The following is a 22203-nucleotide window of genomic DNA, read 5'->3' as shown; positions in this document are numbered from 1 at the left end:
TTCCCAACAAATAATAATAAATAAACGGAAAAAATTATATTATAAAATAAAATTCTTTTTAAAATAAAAATATAAAAAGTATTTTATTAACTGGCGCCCGAGCTAAAGTCGCGAGAATTTAAATAAAAAATTTTTCGTGAAAACCCTTGCCTGTTGTGTCAGTCCGCAGGCAACCGCGCGATAAAGTGTCGTTACCGAATCCCGAGTAGCAACATATGCAAAAAGGACGAAATTCGAGCGATCGGTGCGGTAAATTAAAAGAAAAAAAAAACAAACAATCAAATAATGAAATTTTTTTTTAAATTAAATTATGAGAAACATTTTTGTGCATAAAAAAGCAAACAGCAAACAGCAAAGAGAACATTTTAATATAAATAACAACAACATCAGAAATAGCAACAACGAAACTAATCATCGATAACAACAACATCAGAAATAACGACAACGAAACTAATCATCGATAACAACAACATCAGAAATAGCGACAACGAAACTAATCATCGATAACAACAACATCAGAAATAGCAACAACGAAACTAATCATCGATAACAACAACATCAGAAATAGCAACAACGAAACTCATCATCGAAAACAACAACATCAGAAACATCAACAACAAAACTAATCGCCAATAACAGCAACAGCATCAGAATCAGCAGCAAGTAATAAAACAATGCAGCAGGTCTACCTAATATTGTAAGTCATTAATTATTTTAATATTTTCGATGTTATAGTAATTAAAAAAAAAAAAAAAAAAAAACGTTTCAATAGTAAATAGAGATACCATAGCTTTATACTAATTAAATAAGAAATAAAAACAAAATAATAATAACAAATTAAATAAAAATTTATAATAAAAACGAAGATTAAATTATAGTTAACCTTGCGAATCAATATGGCTAACCCTAACAATTTAGTAAGACCACCCCTTCTTAACGTTCCAAATCCCCATTCCCCCCCAAACCAAATGTCCGCAGAAGACCTAGAGAACAGAATAGCGTCTATTTGTGCACAACAGTGTAGAAATATAGTACAATCAATAATAAACCCTAACGCAGACATTAACTATGGAAACGACCAGACCATAGAAGAAAGATACAGAGGAAACCTAAACGAGTTAGACAAAATACCCGATATTGTGAGAAGTTTAAGAGATTTTTCCGGAAACCCCGCAGAATTTATTTCATGGAAGAAAAGTGTCGATAGAGTACTGCAAATTTATAGCTCTATGGCAGGAACACCCAAATATTATGGCATCCTTAGCGTCATAAGGAACAAAATAGTAGGAAATGCCGATATAGCGTTAGAATCGTATAATACACCACTCAATTGGAATAGTATAGTAAAATGCCTAACATTACATTACGCAGACAAACGTGACTTAGGAACGTTAGAGTACCAAATGACTGCGCTTATCCAGGGAAGAAATACCATACAGAATTTCTATCAGGAAGTCTATGCACATTTATCGTTAATATTAAATAAAATTGGCTGCATGGAAATTGGAAGTGAGTCCATGAGACTTCTGACTCAAACTTATCGAGACAAAGCTCTTGATACTTTTGTCCGTGGTTTAAATGGAGATCTACCAAGATTACTTGGTATTCGTGAACCTTCAGACCTCCCACAAGCACTACACCTATGCTTGAAATTAGAAAATCAACATTATAGGTCAGAATACGCGAACAATCGCCAAAACCATAAACATCGTCAACAACCACCACTCCCTCCAATGCGTAATATACGAAATAATAGTACACCATTTTACCCAGAACTAACATTCCAACATTCAACCAATTATAACAAACCTATAAATAATATGCAACGAAATACATTCGAAAATCAACATCCTTTCCCTAACCGTAACTCCCAACCTATGTTTCAACCACATTACCAAATGTGCCAACAATTCCAATTCCCACCCCCAAGGCCAACAGCACCCAAACCTCAAAAACCTGAACCGATGGACGTTGATAAGTCGGTACAATCGAGGAATATTAACTACCAAAATAGACCCCGTCAAATGACACAACTCCAAGGCAAAAGACCTCCATCCCTGAATCATGTTCCACCACCATTTAAACAACAACGAAATTTTCACATACAAACCGAAGAACAACATTACAATAATTTAATGGAATCTGGAGAAGTTCAACCTGACACCAGAAAATTACTACCAGCAACTGCAGAATGAAGACATCGAAGGATACGCTGAATCCTTTGATCAACAGAATCAACAATATGAAATCCCTACCCAAGATTTAACAGATATCCATTTTTTAGGTTAACACATTCTTCGCTTCCATACTTCGAATGTAAAGCGAAGAATGGCCAAACTTTGAAAATCTTAATAGACACGGGATCTAATAAAAATTATATCCAGCCAAACCTTGTTACCAATCCCAAGCAAAACGAAAAGTCTTTCTTTGCCAATTCAGTTTCAGGTGATATAAAGATAACCCACCATACGTTTGCAAATCTTTTCAATTTACCGAACCACCCCATAAAATTTTACATTTTACCTTCTCTAAAATCATTCCATGGTATCTTAGGTCACGATAGCTTGGAAGAACTTAATGCAGTTATTCACATAAAAGATAGATATATGATGATAAATCATAAAACAAAGATAAAAATTCACCAACATATATCCGAGTCTGTAAATAAAATGGAATTTAGAACCAACCATATGGATGACAACCAAAAATCTCAATTAGAACAAGTCATAAGAAACCATCCCAATCTATTCACAGATCCCAACAACAAACTTACATTCACTTCTCGAGTTCGAGGCGAAATTCGCACCAAGTCAGACTCACCAATTTATTCGAAATCATATCCGTACCCCATGGCACTAAAAAATGAAGTTGAAAAACAGATAAAAGAACTCCTAAACGACGGAATTATAAGACCTTCTAGATCTCCGTATAATGCACCAGTTTGGATTGTTCCAAAAAAGATGGACGCATCTGGAAAGAAAAAGTACAGAATGGTCATTGATTACAGAAAGCTAAACGCTATTACTGTAGCCGACAGATACCCGATTCCGGAAATAAATGAAGTTCTGGCGAATCTAGGAAAAAACAAATACTTTTCAGTTGTTGATTTGAAGAGTGGTTTCCACCAGATTCCTTTAAAGGAATGTGACGTTGAGAAAACCGCTTTTTCGGTAAACAATGGAAAATTTGAATTTGTCAGACTCCCATTTGGATTAAAAAACTCCCCTTCAATTTTCCAACGTACTTTAGACGATGTCCTGAGAAACCTTATAGGGAAAATATGCTACGTATATATAGATGACATAGTTATCTTTTCAAAAAGCGAAGAAGAACACTTCGAAAATCTCAGTAAAGTATTTAAAACATTAGAAGCTGCGAACTTCAAAGTACAGCTTGATAAATGTGAATTTTTCAGAACTGAAATCGAATTCCTAGGATTTATCGTAGGAACCGCTGGAATACGAGCTAATCAACAAAAAGTAGAAGCAATAGCCCAATTAGCACCACCAAAAACCCTTAAAGATTTGAGAAGCTTTCTAGGCATGTCAGGTTACTACCGACGCTTCATTAAGGATTATGCGAAGCTCGCCAAACCCCTTACATCCCTTTTAAGAGGAGAAGAAGGACGCATCTCGAAAAATTCATCCAAAAATGTAAAAATTTGTTTAAACCAGAACGCTTTAGAGGCATTCCAAAAATTAAAAAATTCACTAGTGTCAGACGATGTCACCCTATCTCACCCAGATTTTGAAAAAGGTTTTGATTTAACGACAGACGCTTCCGACTACGCAATCGGCGCAGTCCTCTCGCAAGATAAAAGGCCCGTAACATTTCTCTCAAGAACTCTTAGTAAAACTGAAGAAAATTATGCCACAAACGAAAAAGAGATGTTGGCTATAATTTGGGCTTTAAATTCATTAAGGAACTATCTATACGGATCGCGAAAAGTAACCATATTTACAGACCACCAACCTTTGACATACGCACTTAGCAACAAAAATACTAACAGCAAGATGAAAAGATGGAAAGCGATCCTTGAGGAATACAACTACGAGTTGAAGTATCAACCAGGAAAAACAAATGTTGTTGCGGATGCACTATCTAGGCCATCTCAAATAAATTCTATGACGCCAACCCAACACAGTGACGAAAGTTCTTCGGATAACAAAATACCAGCAGAAGAATGCCCCATAAACGTTTTCAAAAACCAACTCCATATTATAATAGGTAAAAAAGACAACTACAAGTTTGAGATTCCATTTCCAACCTATCATAGACACATAATACAAAAACCCCACTACACCAAGGACCTTCTAATTTCAACATTAAAAAAATATCTTAATCCTAGCGTCATCAATGGCTTATTTACCACTGAACCAATCATGGGAATAATTCAGGATTTATATCCCGACCATTTCAGAAACTATAAAATAAGATTCACACAGTCACAGGTTAAAGAAATAACTAACGCCGTAGAACAAGAAGAAATCTTAATCAATGAGCACAGAAGAGCCCACCGAAACTCTAAAGAAAATATAGAGCAAATAAAACAGAATTACTACTTTCCTAAAATGAACGAAAAATCTAATAGAATCGTTAAAAATTAAATTTCATAATAGCACTATTAAAGCTAACAATAGAATTTTTAGTAACATAGAGGCCTCACCTCTACAAATGATTCCTGCATTAATGCAGCCTACTCCTTTTGAAAGTGACCGCATTAACTTACTATCACTCGAAGCTCTCAATGAATTGCAGATAAATAATACGGAGGTTATTTCAACCATTCAAAAACATCTGAAAATCGGAGGATGGTCAATTTCTGTTATTCTTAGTCTAATCATCGTTTCCATTGCATGTTTGAAATTTTTCTTCAGAAATACTAAAGAAATTATTGTTTGGGAATCTCAAATTCCACGCACTAGTGTAGAGCCCCATACGGAAATAAAATTACCATCTTATATTGATATTCCCAAGCCAATAGAATTAGAAGCTCCTAGCAAACCACCAAGATTGAATAATACAAGACAATCAAATTAAGAAGGGAGGAGTTAACACCAAACATACATATTTACATTTCTCAATAATTATTACGAAACGTATAAGCATATTTTTGCTACACTTTCGCTGACTATCATTTCCTGTTTACGTCCCAAATTTTGTTTAATCCATTTCCGATCGTTGCACGCGCGACCCAAAAGTGCTGACATAGCGCCTGCATTGAATGTACGGTCACGTTGCAATGCATGTGATGATCGCTGCTCACACACTTTACTAATTTTTAACATAAGTTTTGAATTCAGTAGTTAAGTGGTAGTCAATAAGCATAGTTAAGAAAAGAAGTTGGATTAAGAAGACATAGTCTTCCCAACAAATAATAATACTTAAGAAAAGAGGTTGGATTAAGAAGACATAGTCTTCCCAACAAATAATAATAAATAAACGGAAAAAATTATATTATAAAATAAAATTCTTTTTAAAATAAAAAAATAAAAAGTATTTTATTAACTTATATGGACATATAGTATGTATATGTACGTTAGCTTGAATACATATATATTTTTCACATTAATAATTGTTGTTTAACTACTTAAAATTTAATAGTTTAATATTACCCAACGTAGGGTACATCGAGAGTGGCAGATTGTATGCCGTATGTAAGGCACGCTTCTATATTTTTGCAATAGAAGGAGAGCGCGAAACGGAATTGTTAACCTGCAGGTATGCTCCCGTATGCACTTTCTTAATATATTTGGTATATATCATATATACAAATGTACGAAATTTTGCACATATGTATGTTTTCTGTTTCTCTTTTTATATTTTAGCTAATATTTTGATTTATGCAATCCTGCTTATTGTTCTGGTTAAACAAAAGGGGTATTGCTTGTTTTAGACCTGTTTTGAATTCAAAAAGATAAGTAGATATAGTACATGTATTTAGGGATATATTTATATGTGTACTAGCTGACCCGGCGAACTTCGCCCCGCCCAATTTTTATTTTTTTTGGAAGTCATAGACTCGTATAACTTTACCACAAATAATATAAACTTCAAACAACGCATTTTCATTTAATGTTTTTAATGTTTGTAGCGCCATCTACTGTAACATACCGCACTCAATACCGCTGTTAGCGCCACCAACTGGTGGATAGCTCTTTGCTAATAATAAACAAATAATTTGCAATAAATAAATAATGCGACTATAAGGAGAGTTATAAACTATCCTATCTTTCAAGTTGGACCAAACTGCACACAGTGTTAAAAATTTCATTAAAATCGGTTCAGTAGTTTAGGAGTCCATCGCAAACAAACAACGTGACACGTGATTTTTATATATTAAGATATGCAATGACATTGAACATGTACATATTTATAGTGTACATACGTACTTGATAAAACTGCGGTAATTTTGAATTTACGTATGTATAATACAGCCGCGATTAAATCAGTTTGGATACTGATTTTTCGGTAGGTTTTAAGCAGAAAACCCGTAACTTAAAATATAGATATGTATGTATGTGCATAAGTTTTAGAAGTGAAATTAATGCGCTCACTCTGATTTTTGGTTAACGCATGTACATGTATGTATGTATGTATATGCCCCTTTTGTCATCAATTCCTCATTCCTTATTTCCACCCAGTTCCTTCCAATCTGCTGGCTTCGAAAATTGCTTTGTAGTTTTTATTGCTTTATATTTAGTTGATATTTCTGTTCGCGCCCGAATATTTGTTTTTGTTTTCTATTAATATTTCTTTATATTTATATTTTGTTTTATGGTTTCGCGCCCGTATGTCTGTTTGTTTTTTGTTGTACCTGTTGACTGTTTTGTATATTTTTGTTATGGTTGGGTCACTGCACTATTTTTTTTTTTTTGCACTGGACACTTTTATGTTGTTATTTGTTTGTATATACTTATGTGGGTGTACATACATTTATTTTACCACTGCGAACCACTTTCCGCGCACAATTTTTAATATTTTTTGTATGTTCTTATATGTATACATACATATGTGCTTGAAAAATTAGTTGCTTTTATTTATTATTATTAGTTTTTTTAATCCACAGTGCCTGTCACTATAGCTCGAAGGACCATATTTAAATTGTAACCACTTTTGTAAGGACTATGCCCATATAAATATAAGTATACATACGTTGAGATAGTTTAGATGAGCATAACACACTTAATAAAAATATCCGCGTTATTCAAGTTTATAATAAAAATGTAGTTTATTGGTATAATCTTTAACTTTGTGCAATGTTATTCTAAAGTTAATTTATATGTTAAATGTTTTAAAAATTTAATTTCCAAGTATTAAATCATGGGGTTCACAATGCTAATTGCAGCGCGCGGTATTGGTGTTGAAAATGGGAATGTTGACGTGTGGCGCAGTATCGAAGCGAATGTATAAACGAATGTGGAAAAAAACAGCGATGATCCAATCTTTTGATAGTTGACATCTGCTGTGGTGAGATCTAATGTGTCCCCGGTGTGGTGTATTGGTAATGATGTGTTGGGTTGTGCTAGGGTGCGCCAGTTTTTCCGGATAGAGTGGGGAGGCTTAACTCATTTAAACAATGTGATTTACATATAATCTTATTGAAATATTGTGCAAGTATATTAAGTTTTTTAGGATGTTACATTGGTAGGTCATATACATATATGGCTTATATACATACATATGTTTATATGAAGCTATTTTATATTATCAGACATAAGAAATATTTAAAAAATAACTCTTATTCGCATTTTGATATTCATAAAAATACGCAAAATGATAATTATATCAATTAATATGATTGTTCGTGGCAATACCCTGCAATGCAGAGGTAACAGATTGCACAAACGCTTTGAAACATTTCCAGCTGTTCACCAACACTGTTACAATTTGTGCGATTTTCGATTGAATGGGACAAAGCATTGGTAACAAAAAAGAAGCTATCGTTTTCAAGGTTATCGAAATATTAATATGTTAAAGCATAGGATCCAGCTCTCAACAAATGTAAAAATTTCAAATAAACAACGCTTAAGAAATGGTAAGAAAAATTCCTGAGCTGAATTTTCTTGTGCTAGTATGCAGCTCTAAAAATTTTGTACTAATTGTTAATACCGCCGCGATGTCTGACTTTGGTATCCCCGCAAAACTAATACGGCTGTGTAAACTAACGTTGAGCAATACCAAAAGCTCCGTCAGGATCGGGAAGGACCTCTCCGAGCCGTTCGATACCAAACGAGGTTTCAGACAAGGCGACTCCCTATCGTGCGACTTCTTCAATCTGCTGCTGGAGAAAATTATTCGAGCTGCAGAACTTAATCGAGCAGGTACAATCTTTTATAAGAGTGTACAGCTGCTGGCGTATGCCGATGATATTGATATCATCTCATCCTCAACACCCGCGCCGTTAGTTCTGCTTTCTCCAGACTGAACAAGGAAGCAATGCAAATGGGTCTGGCAGTGAACGAGGGCAGGACGAAATATCTCCTGTCATCAAACAAACAGTCGTCGCACTCGCGACTTGGCTCTCACGTCACTGTTGACAGTCATAACTTTGAAGTTGTAGATAATTTCGTCTATTTAGGAACCAGCATTAACACCTTCAACAATGTCAGCCTGAAATCCAACGCAGGATTACTCTTGCCAACAGGTGCTACTTCGGACTGAGCAGGCGATTGAAAAGTAAAGTCCTCTCTCGACAAACAAAAGCTAAACTCTATAAGTCGCTCGTAATTCCCGTCCTGCTATATGGTGCAGAGGCTTGGACATGACAACAACCGATGAGTCGACGTAGCGAGTTTTCGAGAGAAAAGTTCTGCGAAAGATTTATGGTCCTTTGCGCGTTGGCCACGGCGAATATCGTATTCGATGGAACGATAAGCTGTACGAGATATACGACGACATTGATATAGTTCAGCGAATTAAAAGACAGCAGCCACGCTGGCTAGGTCATGTTGTCCGGATGGATGAAAACACTCCAGCTCTGAAAGTATTCGACGCAGTAGCCGCCGGGAGAAGCAGAGGAAGAGGAAGGACCACGTGGAGAAGGACCTGGCTTCGCTTGGAATATCCTATTGGCGCCACGTACGAAGATAAGAAACGACTAGCGCGCTGTTGTTGACTCGGCTACAATCGCGTAAGCGGTGTCTACGCCAGTTAAGAAGAAGAAGAATTGTTAATACGCAATAAAATGCGTATTTGGCAATCATGGTTTTGCGGAGAAACAATTAGTAATCTACAAATTCGTCATAAATGAGTTAAAATCATTATTATGAAGTATAATTCATTTTACATGTCTTTTAAAACTTACCAATAATCAACAACATTTCTTAAAATGCAATGAAAATATTTATACACACAAAGTTTATTTTCTTTGTTTATTCTCTCTTGCTCTTCTAATGTGGATCATTCACAATGCGTAACCAGCTGTCAAATTTACTTGAAGAAATAATAGGGGTATTCTCTTGCTCTTGCAAAACCCTTGCGCGGTGCACGAATTGCAGATATTTCCGTTTGGTGCAGCGGCACAACAACAAACACATGCAGAAAATTATTTGCAATGGCTGTAAAATATGTCAGACCAAAACCCATGTTTATTCTCGTGCAATGGCACTTAAAAAAATAATTGCAACCCTATGCTACCTGTCATTTTACTTAAATACATATTTTGACGTTAAATTGCTCAAGAAGGTAAATTTTAAATAGATTTTATAATTTTAATTTAAATTATAAAAATTTGTTACAGTTTTTTTGTTTAGAATAAATGCAGAAGGTGCGCAAATGCACAATAGCCATGCACAATAATCATTTACAATAAAGTGACCGAATCGATTTTTGCAATCTTCAATCTTGCAAGAGCAAGAGAATCGCCTTAATGTGTTTTTTCTTGAGCAATTACTTAAGTGCTGGGTACCTACCTTAAATTAGCAAAATAATGCTAATTCCAATGTTAAGAAATTTAGGCTTAAATATTCGTTTATTTACAATGCGCAAACGACTCTGCATATTATTTATAGCTAATCTGTATATATTTGGTATCAAAGGACATTTATGTATGTTGAAATTGGCCTATTTCATGAAGATTTCAATAAAACATTTTTAAATATGTGTATAGTAAAGTAAGGTGTATATTATTCCCTGAAGATTTAATTAATACAGATTTAATAAATTTTATATGTATATTTATTTGCTTTAGGCCTCAAAAGTTTTCTTAAAAGAGACGCTTTTCGACAAAAGCATGCTCGGGGCGATGTGATGAAGTGTGCTTTTATGAACTCTGCCTATTGAAAGTGCTCTTTCGGTCATGAATGAAAATGCTTTTATTGTAAGATTTGCTACATTTGAGCATTGTCTATTTGGCTGCCATATTGAGTTGTGATGTTTCTGATGCTATTTGAGACTATTGTTGTTGTTTGAACAATATTTCGTCACCTGAAATGCAAAATAACATCAAAAAATTCGAACTTCTGTGTCTTATACTATGTTCAGACCGACACTTAATCACACGATTTCGGCCGTTGAATGGATTATCACACTAATCTTAAAAATTTATCAAGATTTCGCCATACAAAAATGACAGTTCCAAATCACTTCATTGAAATGATTTGAAACTGATCCACGCTAAATCTGTCCGTGCGACTCTGATTTTGCGCAATCTACTTGTCAGCACTGGAAAAATACTAGTCAGCACTGGAAAACTGTTACATTATCACAGCTGACTTAGACACTACAAAGGGAAAAAAATGTAAACAAACAAATTTTTTTTAAAGCAATGAATCTAATTTCACCTGAAAATCGACCAAGCAAATGAAAAAATGCATCCATTATTTCTATTATATGGAAAATATTAAAAAAAGACGGCTTTTATTTCAAAATACCATATGCCAATCTTTTCTTTTGATAAATATTAAGCGATGTGAATTCATGAATGACAATAACAGCTGTTTTTTGATCTTTCTAACGGCAGTGAGAACACTGTTGGATTATGAAATGCTTAAATGTAATCTAATCTTTGAAATTTTCGGTCTGAACATAGTATTATAGATTATGATTCACTTAGCCAAATTGCATTCATAAACAACATTTTCAGGTTCTGCCCTCAGATATAAACCAGTTTTAACCATTAAATTTTTTTTTCACTCATGTTCCATTTTATTTCGTGTTTCATTCATGCCACTGTAATTTTCTGAAAATGTTGTTACGTTATTTTGCATTTCATATTTATATTTCTACGCATATAAGTATATATGTACATATGTTTGTGAATGCATTATTTGGCTGAGAATATCATAGAAACAAATGTACGAGTATGTATGTACATATAGAGCAGTGAGTTAATTCATATACTTATGAATGGTTAAAAAAAAATATGTATTTACTTTTGCAGGATAAGATCTTTATTCTAGAAATTCACATACTTAAATGAACATGTTTTCGTATTATCCTATGGGTTATATATTATTCGTTAAGTTGATAACATATTCATGTTTTGTGGCTTAGGTTTAAAGTCTAATTGTATTATTTGCTGTAAACAAGTGCTTATCGTGCGGCATATGAGTTCAAAGTCTTGTGTTTGATACTCTTGTTTATTTGATTAGGACAGATCTGGCTTTATCAGCTTTTCTCATATACTTGTGTATAAGTGTCGTTGATACTGGTACTGACTCTCCTCTCTCTTATAAAAAAAAATAAAATGCCCTCATTTTTATAATGTAAAGGTGGCTGTGAGTTGTTGAAGTTCGTGTAGTTTCTTTCTTTCTTGAGTAACTTGTAGTTTGATTAATTTGAGTAGTGTCCAAATTATCAGGATTATAATTCCAAAGGTTGTGATTGTGTAGCATAAAGTTTGGATCTGGTGATCCTCAATTGGAATGAGTAGTCTATGTAACTTCCGGATATTCGTAAACTTAGTTTCTTCATTGTTGATTACTTCATCAATTTTTATAGTGCCTTCATGTTGGATTATCTGCTTTATTGTATGCTGTATGTTTGTGTACTTTCGTCCATTTATTTTAATGGTGTCATTAAACTGGATCAAGTTTACTCCTGAGATAGTTTCGTTATTAATTTCATATTTTCTAATATTATATTACCATAATCTAATGTTGTGATATTTGCATTTGTTTCTTCAATAGTTTCACAATTTGCTTTTTCTTTTAGCACTAATTTCGAAATACATTTATTATCCTTGTTGGTTTTACATATAAAATTATTTAGTGATTGTTTACATTCTTTTACTCTTGAATAATTATTTATATTACATTGAGCTATATATTTGTCTAATATATATTTGCCATGTAGATAGCATGATGTGATGTGTAGTATGATAGATGTGTTATTTTAAATAATTTACATTTTTGTGTTATTAAAGGATATTTATAAATGATTACATTTGTATCCTCTAATTACATTTATTGTGAAGTATTCCATTACATTTAAAACAGGAATATCTAATTTTTCGTTTTTTATTATTTGTTTTATATCATTTAAATTTAAAGATTTAGACAAGTAGTTTCCTGTCCTTACAGAATTTATAGTTTCGAATAGGGTTTCTAATTCCTTTAGAGTTTCTGATATGACCAGGCTTGTTGAGATTGATTGAGGATCAACCTTTGAGACTAATTGTTCAAAGTGTGAGTTAATGACTCTTTTATTTTCTATTATTTCATTTAAATGTGTTTTTATTTCAATAAGATCGTTGGGATCTGGAGTCCCAGTTATAAATTTTATTATAGTCCCTAAAATGTTTATTGATCTCTTTTGTATTGAGTGTGAAATAGTTCGTTCAATTAAATTCTCGTTCTATTCTCGTTTATGATATCCTGTTGTGTCCTGCCAAATGATCTATATTCTATCTATTTATATTTTTCCATTATTGTCGTTAAATGAAATAAATGGTATAAATATTCGGTATCTTCATATAGATATGTGTCGTCAGTTTCGGTGAAGATAATTTTTTTTTTTTTAGATTGCTCACTTTGTATGCTTTTGGATTTATTACTAAATTCAATAGGAGTAGTACGAATGTTATCTTTATGTAAGACATGTTGTCTTCCTCCTCTCTCTACTAAAACTATGTCCTCACGGTTTCCTATAACTATGTATTTTAAATATTTTTGTTCCGTTTTTGTACGTCGTTTTGACAGTGCGTAAATTATTTGTTTTGGGTCATAAACTTTTTGTGTTCTTTTTTTATTATGAGATTCTAAAACTTTGTCTTTGTTTTTTTCAATCATTTGTTTTATTTCTGGATAATTCTTCCTATTGAAAAATACTTCCACTGGTTTTTGTTTTGTCACCGAATGTATTGTCCTATTATACTCGTATGCTGCGTTAAATATTTCCGTAACTGGATCGGTGTTATTTTGTTTAGCTAATGTTCCTGCGATTTCTATCAGTGAGTTATGTAAGCGTTTAACTGAACCGTTTGATGTCGAATGAGCTGTTGGCGTACGATTATGTGTTATATGTAGTCGTCGGTATAGTGACATACAAGTAATCGATGTGAATATACTCTCATTATCGCGGCTTGTCGGTTTCTACAATATGGGTATGTAAGTGTGAGAATTTCTTCTAGTTTGTCTACCGTGTTGACTTTATCTGCTATTTCTCTCATTAATAAATATTTTGAGTACCTACACATACTAGTTATATATGTTCTATTCCCTATGTGGAATATATCCATACTTATAGATTCTCCTGGTAGATTTGTTGCTGGTTTTGTTTGTTTGTTGTCAGTTGTTTTGTTGGTCTACGTTCGTATTTTTGTTCATAACAATTTGAACAGTTTCGTGCAAAGTTTTTGATTTGTTTCGCCATATCGGGCCAAAAATATTGTTGTCTAATTTCAATCGCGTTATTTTTCTCATTTCTATGCGCTCGGTTATGTGTATTTGTTATAATTTCCAATTGCTTGTTTTTGTCTGTTATGTCTTCGACTAGACTTTGTGTTATAAAGACTTGTAGTTTAGAAAATGATTACTTAGTACTGATTTTATAGTGAATAGTTCTTGTTCATAAATTATAATGGCGTTATTGAAATTTGGTGTAAAAATTTCTTTTAAGGTTTTTGTTAGATAGTCAATGTTTTGATATTCAATAATTTGTCTGTGATACTTTGGAAAAGTCGTTTGTGTTTCTTTTTTATTTCGTTTAGTTTTATTTAATATGATTTGATTCTTAAATGAATTTATCGTTTGTTTTGCGTATGTATAGTTTTCGTTTGGTGAACTACATGTCGAGTGCATCGATTCTATTGTTGAAGTGATAATGCATCTGCTACTACGTTTTTATTTCCTGGTTTGTATACTATTTTTGCTCCAGATTCTTGTAAAAAATTTGTGCATCTTTTTTATTTTATATTTGGGTTTTTGTCCGAAATAGAAAATATTAATGCCTGGTGATCAGTGTGTATAGGTAAATCTGCTATACCGTAAATATAAGTCATAAATTTTCCTACAGCCCATACTATTGCTAATAATTCTTTTTCCGTTGTATAATAATTTTCTTCTGTTTTTGTTAATCTTCTTGATATAAAAAATATAGGTTTCTTTTCTTGTGATAAAACTCCTCCTATGGCGGAATTACTCGCATCTATAGTTATGTCAAAAGGTTTTGAGAAATCTGGTTGAAATTGTTCAACTTTTTCTTTTAATTTTGTTTTAATTATTTGTATAGCTTTTATAGCTTCTTTATCTAATTTAATTTATTTCTTAGCTGACATAGTTTTACTTGTTATACAGGGTAGGCCATTTAAAGTTGACCCATTTGTTTCTAAAAAAAAAGAACAAAAGAAAACAATGTTTTTTGTTCATTTCAAAAATAATTTATTTTGGTCCAAGGGGATTTGTTTCAGCTAATATTTAAAAATTAGATCGCGTAAATGGGCACCTTTAGCTTTGACAGCTAAATGCACTCTTTTTTCGACATTTTCCATGACTTTGGCCAATGTTTCGGATGATATGGCGGCTGTTTCACGTCGAATGTTGGCTTTCAGTTGAGCTAAGGTCTTTGGCTTATTAGCATATACCTTGGATTTCAAATAACCCCACAAATAAAAGTCTGGTGGCGTCAAATCTGGTGATCTCGGTGGCCAGTCAACATCACCATTTTTCGATATCAATTTTTTTCAGCCATTTCGATGGCCCATTTGCCAAAATTAAGGCGTCGCGGATAATCAGCTGGGTTTAGTTTTTGTGCCATTTGAATTTTATATGGAAACATCTTCAAATCTTTATGAATTATGCGTCGGAGAGTGGTGCGAGAGATGTCTAATTCCTGAGAGCGGCGATAACTCGATGTCGATGGAGTCTCCTCAATACTGGCTCGTACAGCTTCGATATTTTCATCAGAACGTCTTGTGCGTTGTCTGGATGCATGACTGGCATTACTGAGATTACCGGTGTTCACAAATTTTGCGTATAAAGACTTAATTGTGTTCTTAACTGGAGCACTTTTCACTTTATTTTTTTTGCGAAACGCACGTTGAGTTAACACAATTGAAAAGTTATTTTGAATATAAAGCTGAACAATTTCAGCGCGTTCTTTTGGAGTGTACTGTTCCATGGTATAAATTGTCTTCGAATGACGCTTCTAACGCGGTATGACATTAGCCGATTTGTCAGCGCTGTTAAAAGTTACAGCGTTGCCAGATGGGTCAACTTTAAATGGCCTACCCTGTACCATTTTCTCCTTGTAGATGTATGGTTAGTGGTTCTGTTATTCTGCTATATCCTTGTATAAATTTCCTATAATATCCCGCCATACCTAAAAATGACCTTAATTCTTTCAGGGTTTGAAGTATTGGATACTTGTCTAGTGTTTCTACTTTCTTTGGATCTACTGTTATCCTATTATGTGTTATTATATGTCCTAAATATTCGACGTGATTTTTAAAGAAGTGTGATTTTTCATCAGAGATTTTCATATTTGCTTTATGTAATGCGCTTACTATTATTTGGATATGGTTAATATGTTCTTCAGGTGTCGAAGAATATATTAACACGTCGTCGATAAATGCAAACGCAAATTTATTTATATATTCTTGCAGAATATCATCAAATCATCTTTGAAATATTGAGGGTGCATTTCTTAATCCGAAGAGCATTCGTATGAATTCATATTTTGCTCCATTTATGGAAAATGCTGTTTTATCCCTATCTTCTTCTTTTATCATAATTTGGCGAAATCCTGCTTCTAGATCTATCGTGGAAAAATATTTAGCTTTACCTAACGCTTGTATTGTCATGTTTATATCCGCTATAGGATATCTATCTGTTATAGTTTTTGAATTTGATTTTTGAAAATCTATCACTAATCTTTTCTTGAGATTTCCGTTTTCATCTATACCCTTTTTTGGTACTGTTCAAACTGGTGAGTTATAAGGACTTCTACTAGATTGTATTATATTATTTTTTAATATTTTTTTTATTTCTGAATTGACGAAATCGTTATCTGCATACGCATATTGGTATTGTTTCGCCCAAACAGGTACATTACTATCTGTCCTAATGGTTGCTTCTATCGTTGTGGTAAATGGTAACTTTTCTGTTTTATTATTTCTCCTAATTATCTCTAATCACCTCGTCATAATCTTTATTGTCATTTGTGTAATTTATTTTTTGATTTTTGTTTTTATTTTTTATATTTTAATTGTAGTGACGTGAAATCTATTTCTGCTTTTAATTTTTTCTATACACAAAAAAATTATCATCTCAAAATCTTTAATATCTTCTAGTTCAAAAAATGGTAAATCATGGCTTAACAGATGTATTATTTTTTTACTATTCATGATGGAATAGCCTAAAAAAGGACTCGATCTATCGTCAGCTTCTTCCATGTGTCTGAAGGTTTGTTCCTGCTGAGGTTCAGGTTGTTGGTGTGTGTTGATCCTTTGTATCTTTTGCGGAATGATGTTTCTGTTAGAGTGATTTCGTTTGTACCCACTGTTTCTTTGAGGTTCGTCAACATCCATGCGTTCTTGTGGAGGTTGGTATGTATTAAATACTCTTTGAGGTTGTGCATAATTGTAATTGTTCCTCGTTTGTTGCGTTGGTTGGAATTGATTTTGCCTGAAGTTGTTATTGCGATGGTTAGGTTGATTATATTGGCTTCTTGACCATTGGTTTAAATTATTATTTTGCCATTGTGGTGGATTAAAATTAAAAGGGTTTGTCTTTTGTGGTATTATCCTATGCAGATTAGTTGGTCTTTGCCAAAAGTTATTCAAATTTTGTTTTTGGATTTCGATAGGTCGTCTTAGGTTTTTATTTTGACTAGTTTGTTGTAATCGTATTTCGATTTGCTTAGCACTTGTATATGTTCGCATTAAGCTTTGATATTGATTAGATGCTAAGGCTGTTGCCAAATTTTTATTTTTTAATCCTTTAATAAATTGTGTTTTAGATTCTTGTTCAATATATTTGTTATTTATTTCTGTTTTTAGAAGGTCCACTGTATTTTTAAAATATTAAAGCGGATCATACCAACATACAAATGAGCTCTAAGTTTCAAGTAGCCGAACCGCTCCAACATTTGCGAAAATGTAGTGAAAAGAAAGGCGGAAAAAGTTGACTCGAGTTACAGGAACCAAAAGAGAATTTGCCGCCAATAACGACAAAAAGTTCCGTCCTTCCCACGACAGTCGGGTCTACGTAATTGGAAGGGACCCGGACTTTTATTCGGCCAAACACTGTCAAATCGGCAGAATCTGCCAGTACAACAACAACAACAACAAAAGGTCTCCGTTTGAACGTCGACTTAGTTGCGATCGTAATATATAACCCTGCAAGACGGGTAGCTGTTAGCAAACGTGTAAGCGAATTGTTATTGTTCACTTTTGCATTCGTTAAAATATTTGTTACTTTTGTTCAGAGAGTGGGAAAAAAGTAACACATAGCTATTTGATGTTCAATGGTTATCTCGCTCTAACCAATGGCAAATATCGCATGCTGCCTTGTTCTAACAGAATACACACATTTGTTAGCAAATCTCTTCACAGTATGTTACGGGTAACAAATTATTTTGTTAGCGCTTAGCTTACCCATGTGTTATGGATAACAAAAAGTATTTGTTACCCGAATATCTGTTAGTGGTATTATTTTGGTTATCAGTTTGTTACCTTTAACATATAAGCATGTTAGGAAGAACAAGCAGTAACAAGATTATCTGTTACCCATTTGTTACTTCTAGCACATTAAATTCTTTTAAATAAAACTCAGTTTTTTATTATTTCTCTTTATTTAATAATAAAATCAAAATAAAATGCACAATCTATAACAAATATTTGAATTAAATATACACTATTTAACTTTAATAATTTAAAACATACTCCATTATTTGGTTGCTGCACGCAATAGATTTGAATTTTACCAATGGTCCAAATGATTTCTGTTGAAGTTGTAATCTTAATATCATCACTGTAATCTTAATATCATTAATATGGCAACCTTCTAAATGACATTATCTGTATCATAGCGTCATAACTGTAATTGTAAGTTACTTATTACATTGTACGTTCAATTCAGTTCAGTTCTTATTAAACCTTTGAACCATCAACACTGCGTTTCCTTATAACAGTGGTTCTCTACTACAGTGGTTACCTGCCAACAATGGTTATGGGCCCAGGACAAAACGCATAGGGCACCATTTGTTATAGCGGGACAGTTGCGAGTTATGTAAAGAGAAATACTAACTCAAGTGAAATATTAACTAAAGTTCAATTTCGTGTGTGCGCGGTTTTTAAATAAGTTTTTAAAATGAGTTTGTCTCTGCAAATAGAAAAACTTGCAGAAGACAATTACGACGTCTGGTCGGTATCTGTGCGCAGTGTGCTAATTACCACAGATTTGTGGTACGTGATTAGTGATGAAAAACCAGAGGAGGCAACGCCTCAAGAAGTGCAAAAATGGAATACAGCAGACCAAAAAGCGTTGGCATGCTTGTTCCTTAATGTGAAACCGACGCAGTTATTGCATATAAAATCATGCAAAACGGCATCAGAAGCATGGCAGAAATTGAAGCAAATTCATATGCCAGTTGGACCAATTAGAAAAGTGCAGTTATATCAAAAATTGTTGCGTTTGAATATGCAGCAATATGATAGCGTGATTCAATATCTACAGTTGTTCGTCGAAACGGTCGACAAACTAACGGAATTGAACATACAAATAGCGGACGATTTGAAAGCCATAATGTTGTTGTCAAGTCTTCCTAGCTCGTGGGAAACTTTTGTTGTAGCAATTGAGACGCGCGACGAATTGCCAAAATTCTAGAAGAAGGTACGCGTAGGCAAGAACGAAATGAAAGAGAGGACATGCAAGCAGTGTATGCGTGCGCAAACAAAAGCACACATGCAGCGCAAAAGCAACTAAGCAGCGTTAGAACACACGATTGGCAAAGCGATGCGACGAAAGAAGTGAAGAAGCAAAAGAAATTCAAATTTAAGGGAAAATGCTTCAATTGTCAACGATCGGGTCATCGGGCAAGTGAATGCCGAAGTTTAAACAAAGTAAGCAATAATCAAAGTGAATATGAAGAAACATCAAACTGCTTAATTCTTGGAAGCATTGATGAAAAGCAGAAGAAAAATATTTGGTGCATCGACAGTGGCGCTACCTCTCATATGTGTTGTAATAAAAGTTTGTTTATTTCGTTTAAAAAGAAAGAAGCAAAAATAATGTTAGCAGCTGATCAATATGTTGAGTCATGTGTTATTGCAAAGTGAAAAAGGCAAAATAGAACTACAAAACGTTTTATATGTACCAGCGCTACGCATGAATTTTGTGTCAGTGAGTAAAGCAGCGCAGTTCGGAAATTACACTATGTTCGAAAAAGAAACGGCTTTAGTGAAAAATAAAGAAAAACAATTAGTGTTAAAAGCAAAACGAATAAATGACTTATATTTATATATTGAAAAAAAAAAGTTGTTGGTGTTGTGAATATGTTAACTAACTCGCAAGTTACAATGTGGCACAACAGATACGGACACTTGAATTTTAAAAATTTACGTGAACTCAGTGAAAAAGAGTTAGTCCATGGTATGAAATTAAAGGGTATACCAAAACAAGTGAATTGCGATACGTGCAATAAAGCGAAAATTTGTGCATTACCGTTTGTACAAAAGACTGAGCGTTCAACGAAGAAAGTACTTGAACTTGTGCATACAGATGTGTGTGGGCCTATGAATGTTAAATCGCTAGGTGGTAATCGATTTTTTGTTACATTTATAGACGATTTTTCTAGAAAGACATTTGTATACTTTATGAAGGCCAAAAGTGAAGTTTTTGAAAAATTTAGAAATTTTAAAAGTTATGTTGAATGCCAAATGGACTGTAAGATAAAAGCCATACGAAGTGATAATGGCAAAGAATATATAAACAGTGAATTCGATAATTTTTTGAAAAGTTGTGGTATAAAGAGGGAGTTGACCGTCCCGTATACACCCCAGCAAAATGGTGTTGCGGAGCGAGCTAACCGAACCATAGTCGAAATGGCCAAAAGCTTATTAATTCACGCAAATCTTGGTCAATTTTTGTGGGCTGAAGCGGTACAAACCGCAGTGTATTTACGAAATAGATGCCCAACAAAGGTATTGAATTCTCGTACTCCATTTGAGGTGTGGAAGCAGCGTAAACCATCAGTAAAGCATCTTCGTATTTTCGGATCACGTGCATTTGCACTAGACAAAACAAAGGCAAATTCGATGCGAAAGGCAAGGAGTATATTTTTGTGGGTTACTCCAATACAGCAAAAGCATATCGTTTATATGATCAACAGCGGCGTATTATAGTAGCAAGGCGCGACGTTAAATTCATTGAAGGCGAGTTTAATATGAGCATCACTTCAGAAAATAGTTCATCACAATGCAATAGTGATTTCGCGACAAACATCATTCGTCTTAAGTCTCCAGAAAACGAGCAGTCAGCAACTGAAAATGTAGGCGAGCGTGAAATGAGAAGCGACTTCGACGATGAGGAGGATGAGTTTGCCACAGCAAGTGATTCTGAAGCAAAGCAGAGCGCAACAAGTTCAGAACAAGGTGAGTTACCAAAACGTGGGCGTGGTAGACCAAAACATATTCGAACAGGTCAACCAGGCAGGCCAAAGAAGCAGTTTCAACTTTTAAATGTAAACTATACGGAAGATGAGGAAACGCCTCAAAGTCCAACGGAAGCATTGAGTGGTCAACATGCAGTTGAATGGCGAAAATCCATGCAGTTGGAATATGATGCTCTTATAGCCAATAATACATGGTTGTTAGTTGATTTACCAAAGGGACAAAAAGCCATTGGTGGAAAATGGGTTTATCGAATTAAGCGAGACGCCAGCGGAAATATCGATAAGTTTAAATCAAGATTAGTTGCAAAAGGCTGTGGGCAACAATTAGGTGTCAACTACTGGGAGACGTTCTCTCCAGTTATACGTTACGAGACGATACGCATGCTTTTTGCGATAGCTGCAGAAAAACAGCTGTACATGCATCATATTGATATATCGAACGCGTATTTGAACAGCAAACTTGAAGAAAATGTTTTCATGAAACAACCAGAGGGTTTTATCAGCAAGAAGTATCCAGAAAAGGTGTTAAAGCTAGAAAAAGCAATTTATGGATTGAAACAATCCGGCCGTGTTTGGAATAGCACGTTAGACGCAGTTTTAACCAGCATCGGGTTCAAAAGGGGTAGACATGAGCCATGTTTGTACGTGAACAACAACAATGAGCAGTATAGTTATATAGCAGTCTACGTTGATGATTTGATCATCATATGTCCCAGCGAAAATGAAATAGCAGAAATTAAGAAGAAGATAGCAGCAAAGTTCCAGATGCACGATTACGGTACTATAAGTTATTTCCTAGGGTTGGAAATACAACGAAAAGGCGAAAAAGGTGCGATTTCTTTGCACCAGAAGAAGTACATCAGAGCAGTTCTCGATTCCTTTGGTATGCAACATTGCAGGGCAGTAGCAACACCACTTGACCCTGGGTTCCAAGTTGGATGCACAAACAAAAATTGTGTGAAGGTAAATGCTACTGAATATCAATCACTAATCGGTTCTCTCATGTATTTAGCGGTCTTGAGTCGGCCAGATATTTTGCACGCAGTAAGCAAACTTTCCAGGCACAATACAGATCCGCACATTGAGCACGAGACAGCAGCTAAGCATATACTACGTTATTTATCGGGCACCATCGACATGTCCATTGAA

The 22203-nt window shown here is 34.1% G+C and overlaps 1 protein-coding gene across 5 annotated transcripts in view; it reads right to left on the bottom strand.

Annotated features, from left to right (window-relative positions):
* Nucleotides 1-18254: 18254 nt before the first annotated feature.
* The window catches only part of LOC125777195 (uncharacterized), a 282927-nt gene continuing 278978 nt past the window's right edge, over nucleotides 18255-22203 (bottom strand). For all 5 annotated transcript variants that reach the window (XR_007422146.1, XR_007422147.1, XR_007422145.1 and 2 more), the window contains one exon: nucleotides 18255-18384. Coding sequence is in view for 2 of the 5 variants with exons in the window: in XM_049451472.1 (XP_049307429.1) it covers nucleotides 18363-18384 (22 nt within the window). In the remaining 3 variants the exon portion in view is untranslated. The remainder of the gene's footprint in view (nucleotides 18385-22203) is intronic.

The sequence above is a fragment of the Bactrocera dorsalis genome, chromosome 3, assembly GCF_023373825.1.
Source record: "Bactrocera dorsalis isolate Fly_Bdor chromosome 3, ASM2337382v1, whole genome shotgun sequence".
Lineage (NCBI taxonomy): Eukaryota > Metazoa > Arthropoda > Insecta > Diptera > Tephritidae > Bactrocera > Bactrocera dorsalis.
Note: the sequence above shows the minus strand (reverse complement) of the source record. Positions and strands in the feature narration are given on the sequence as shown.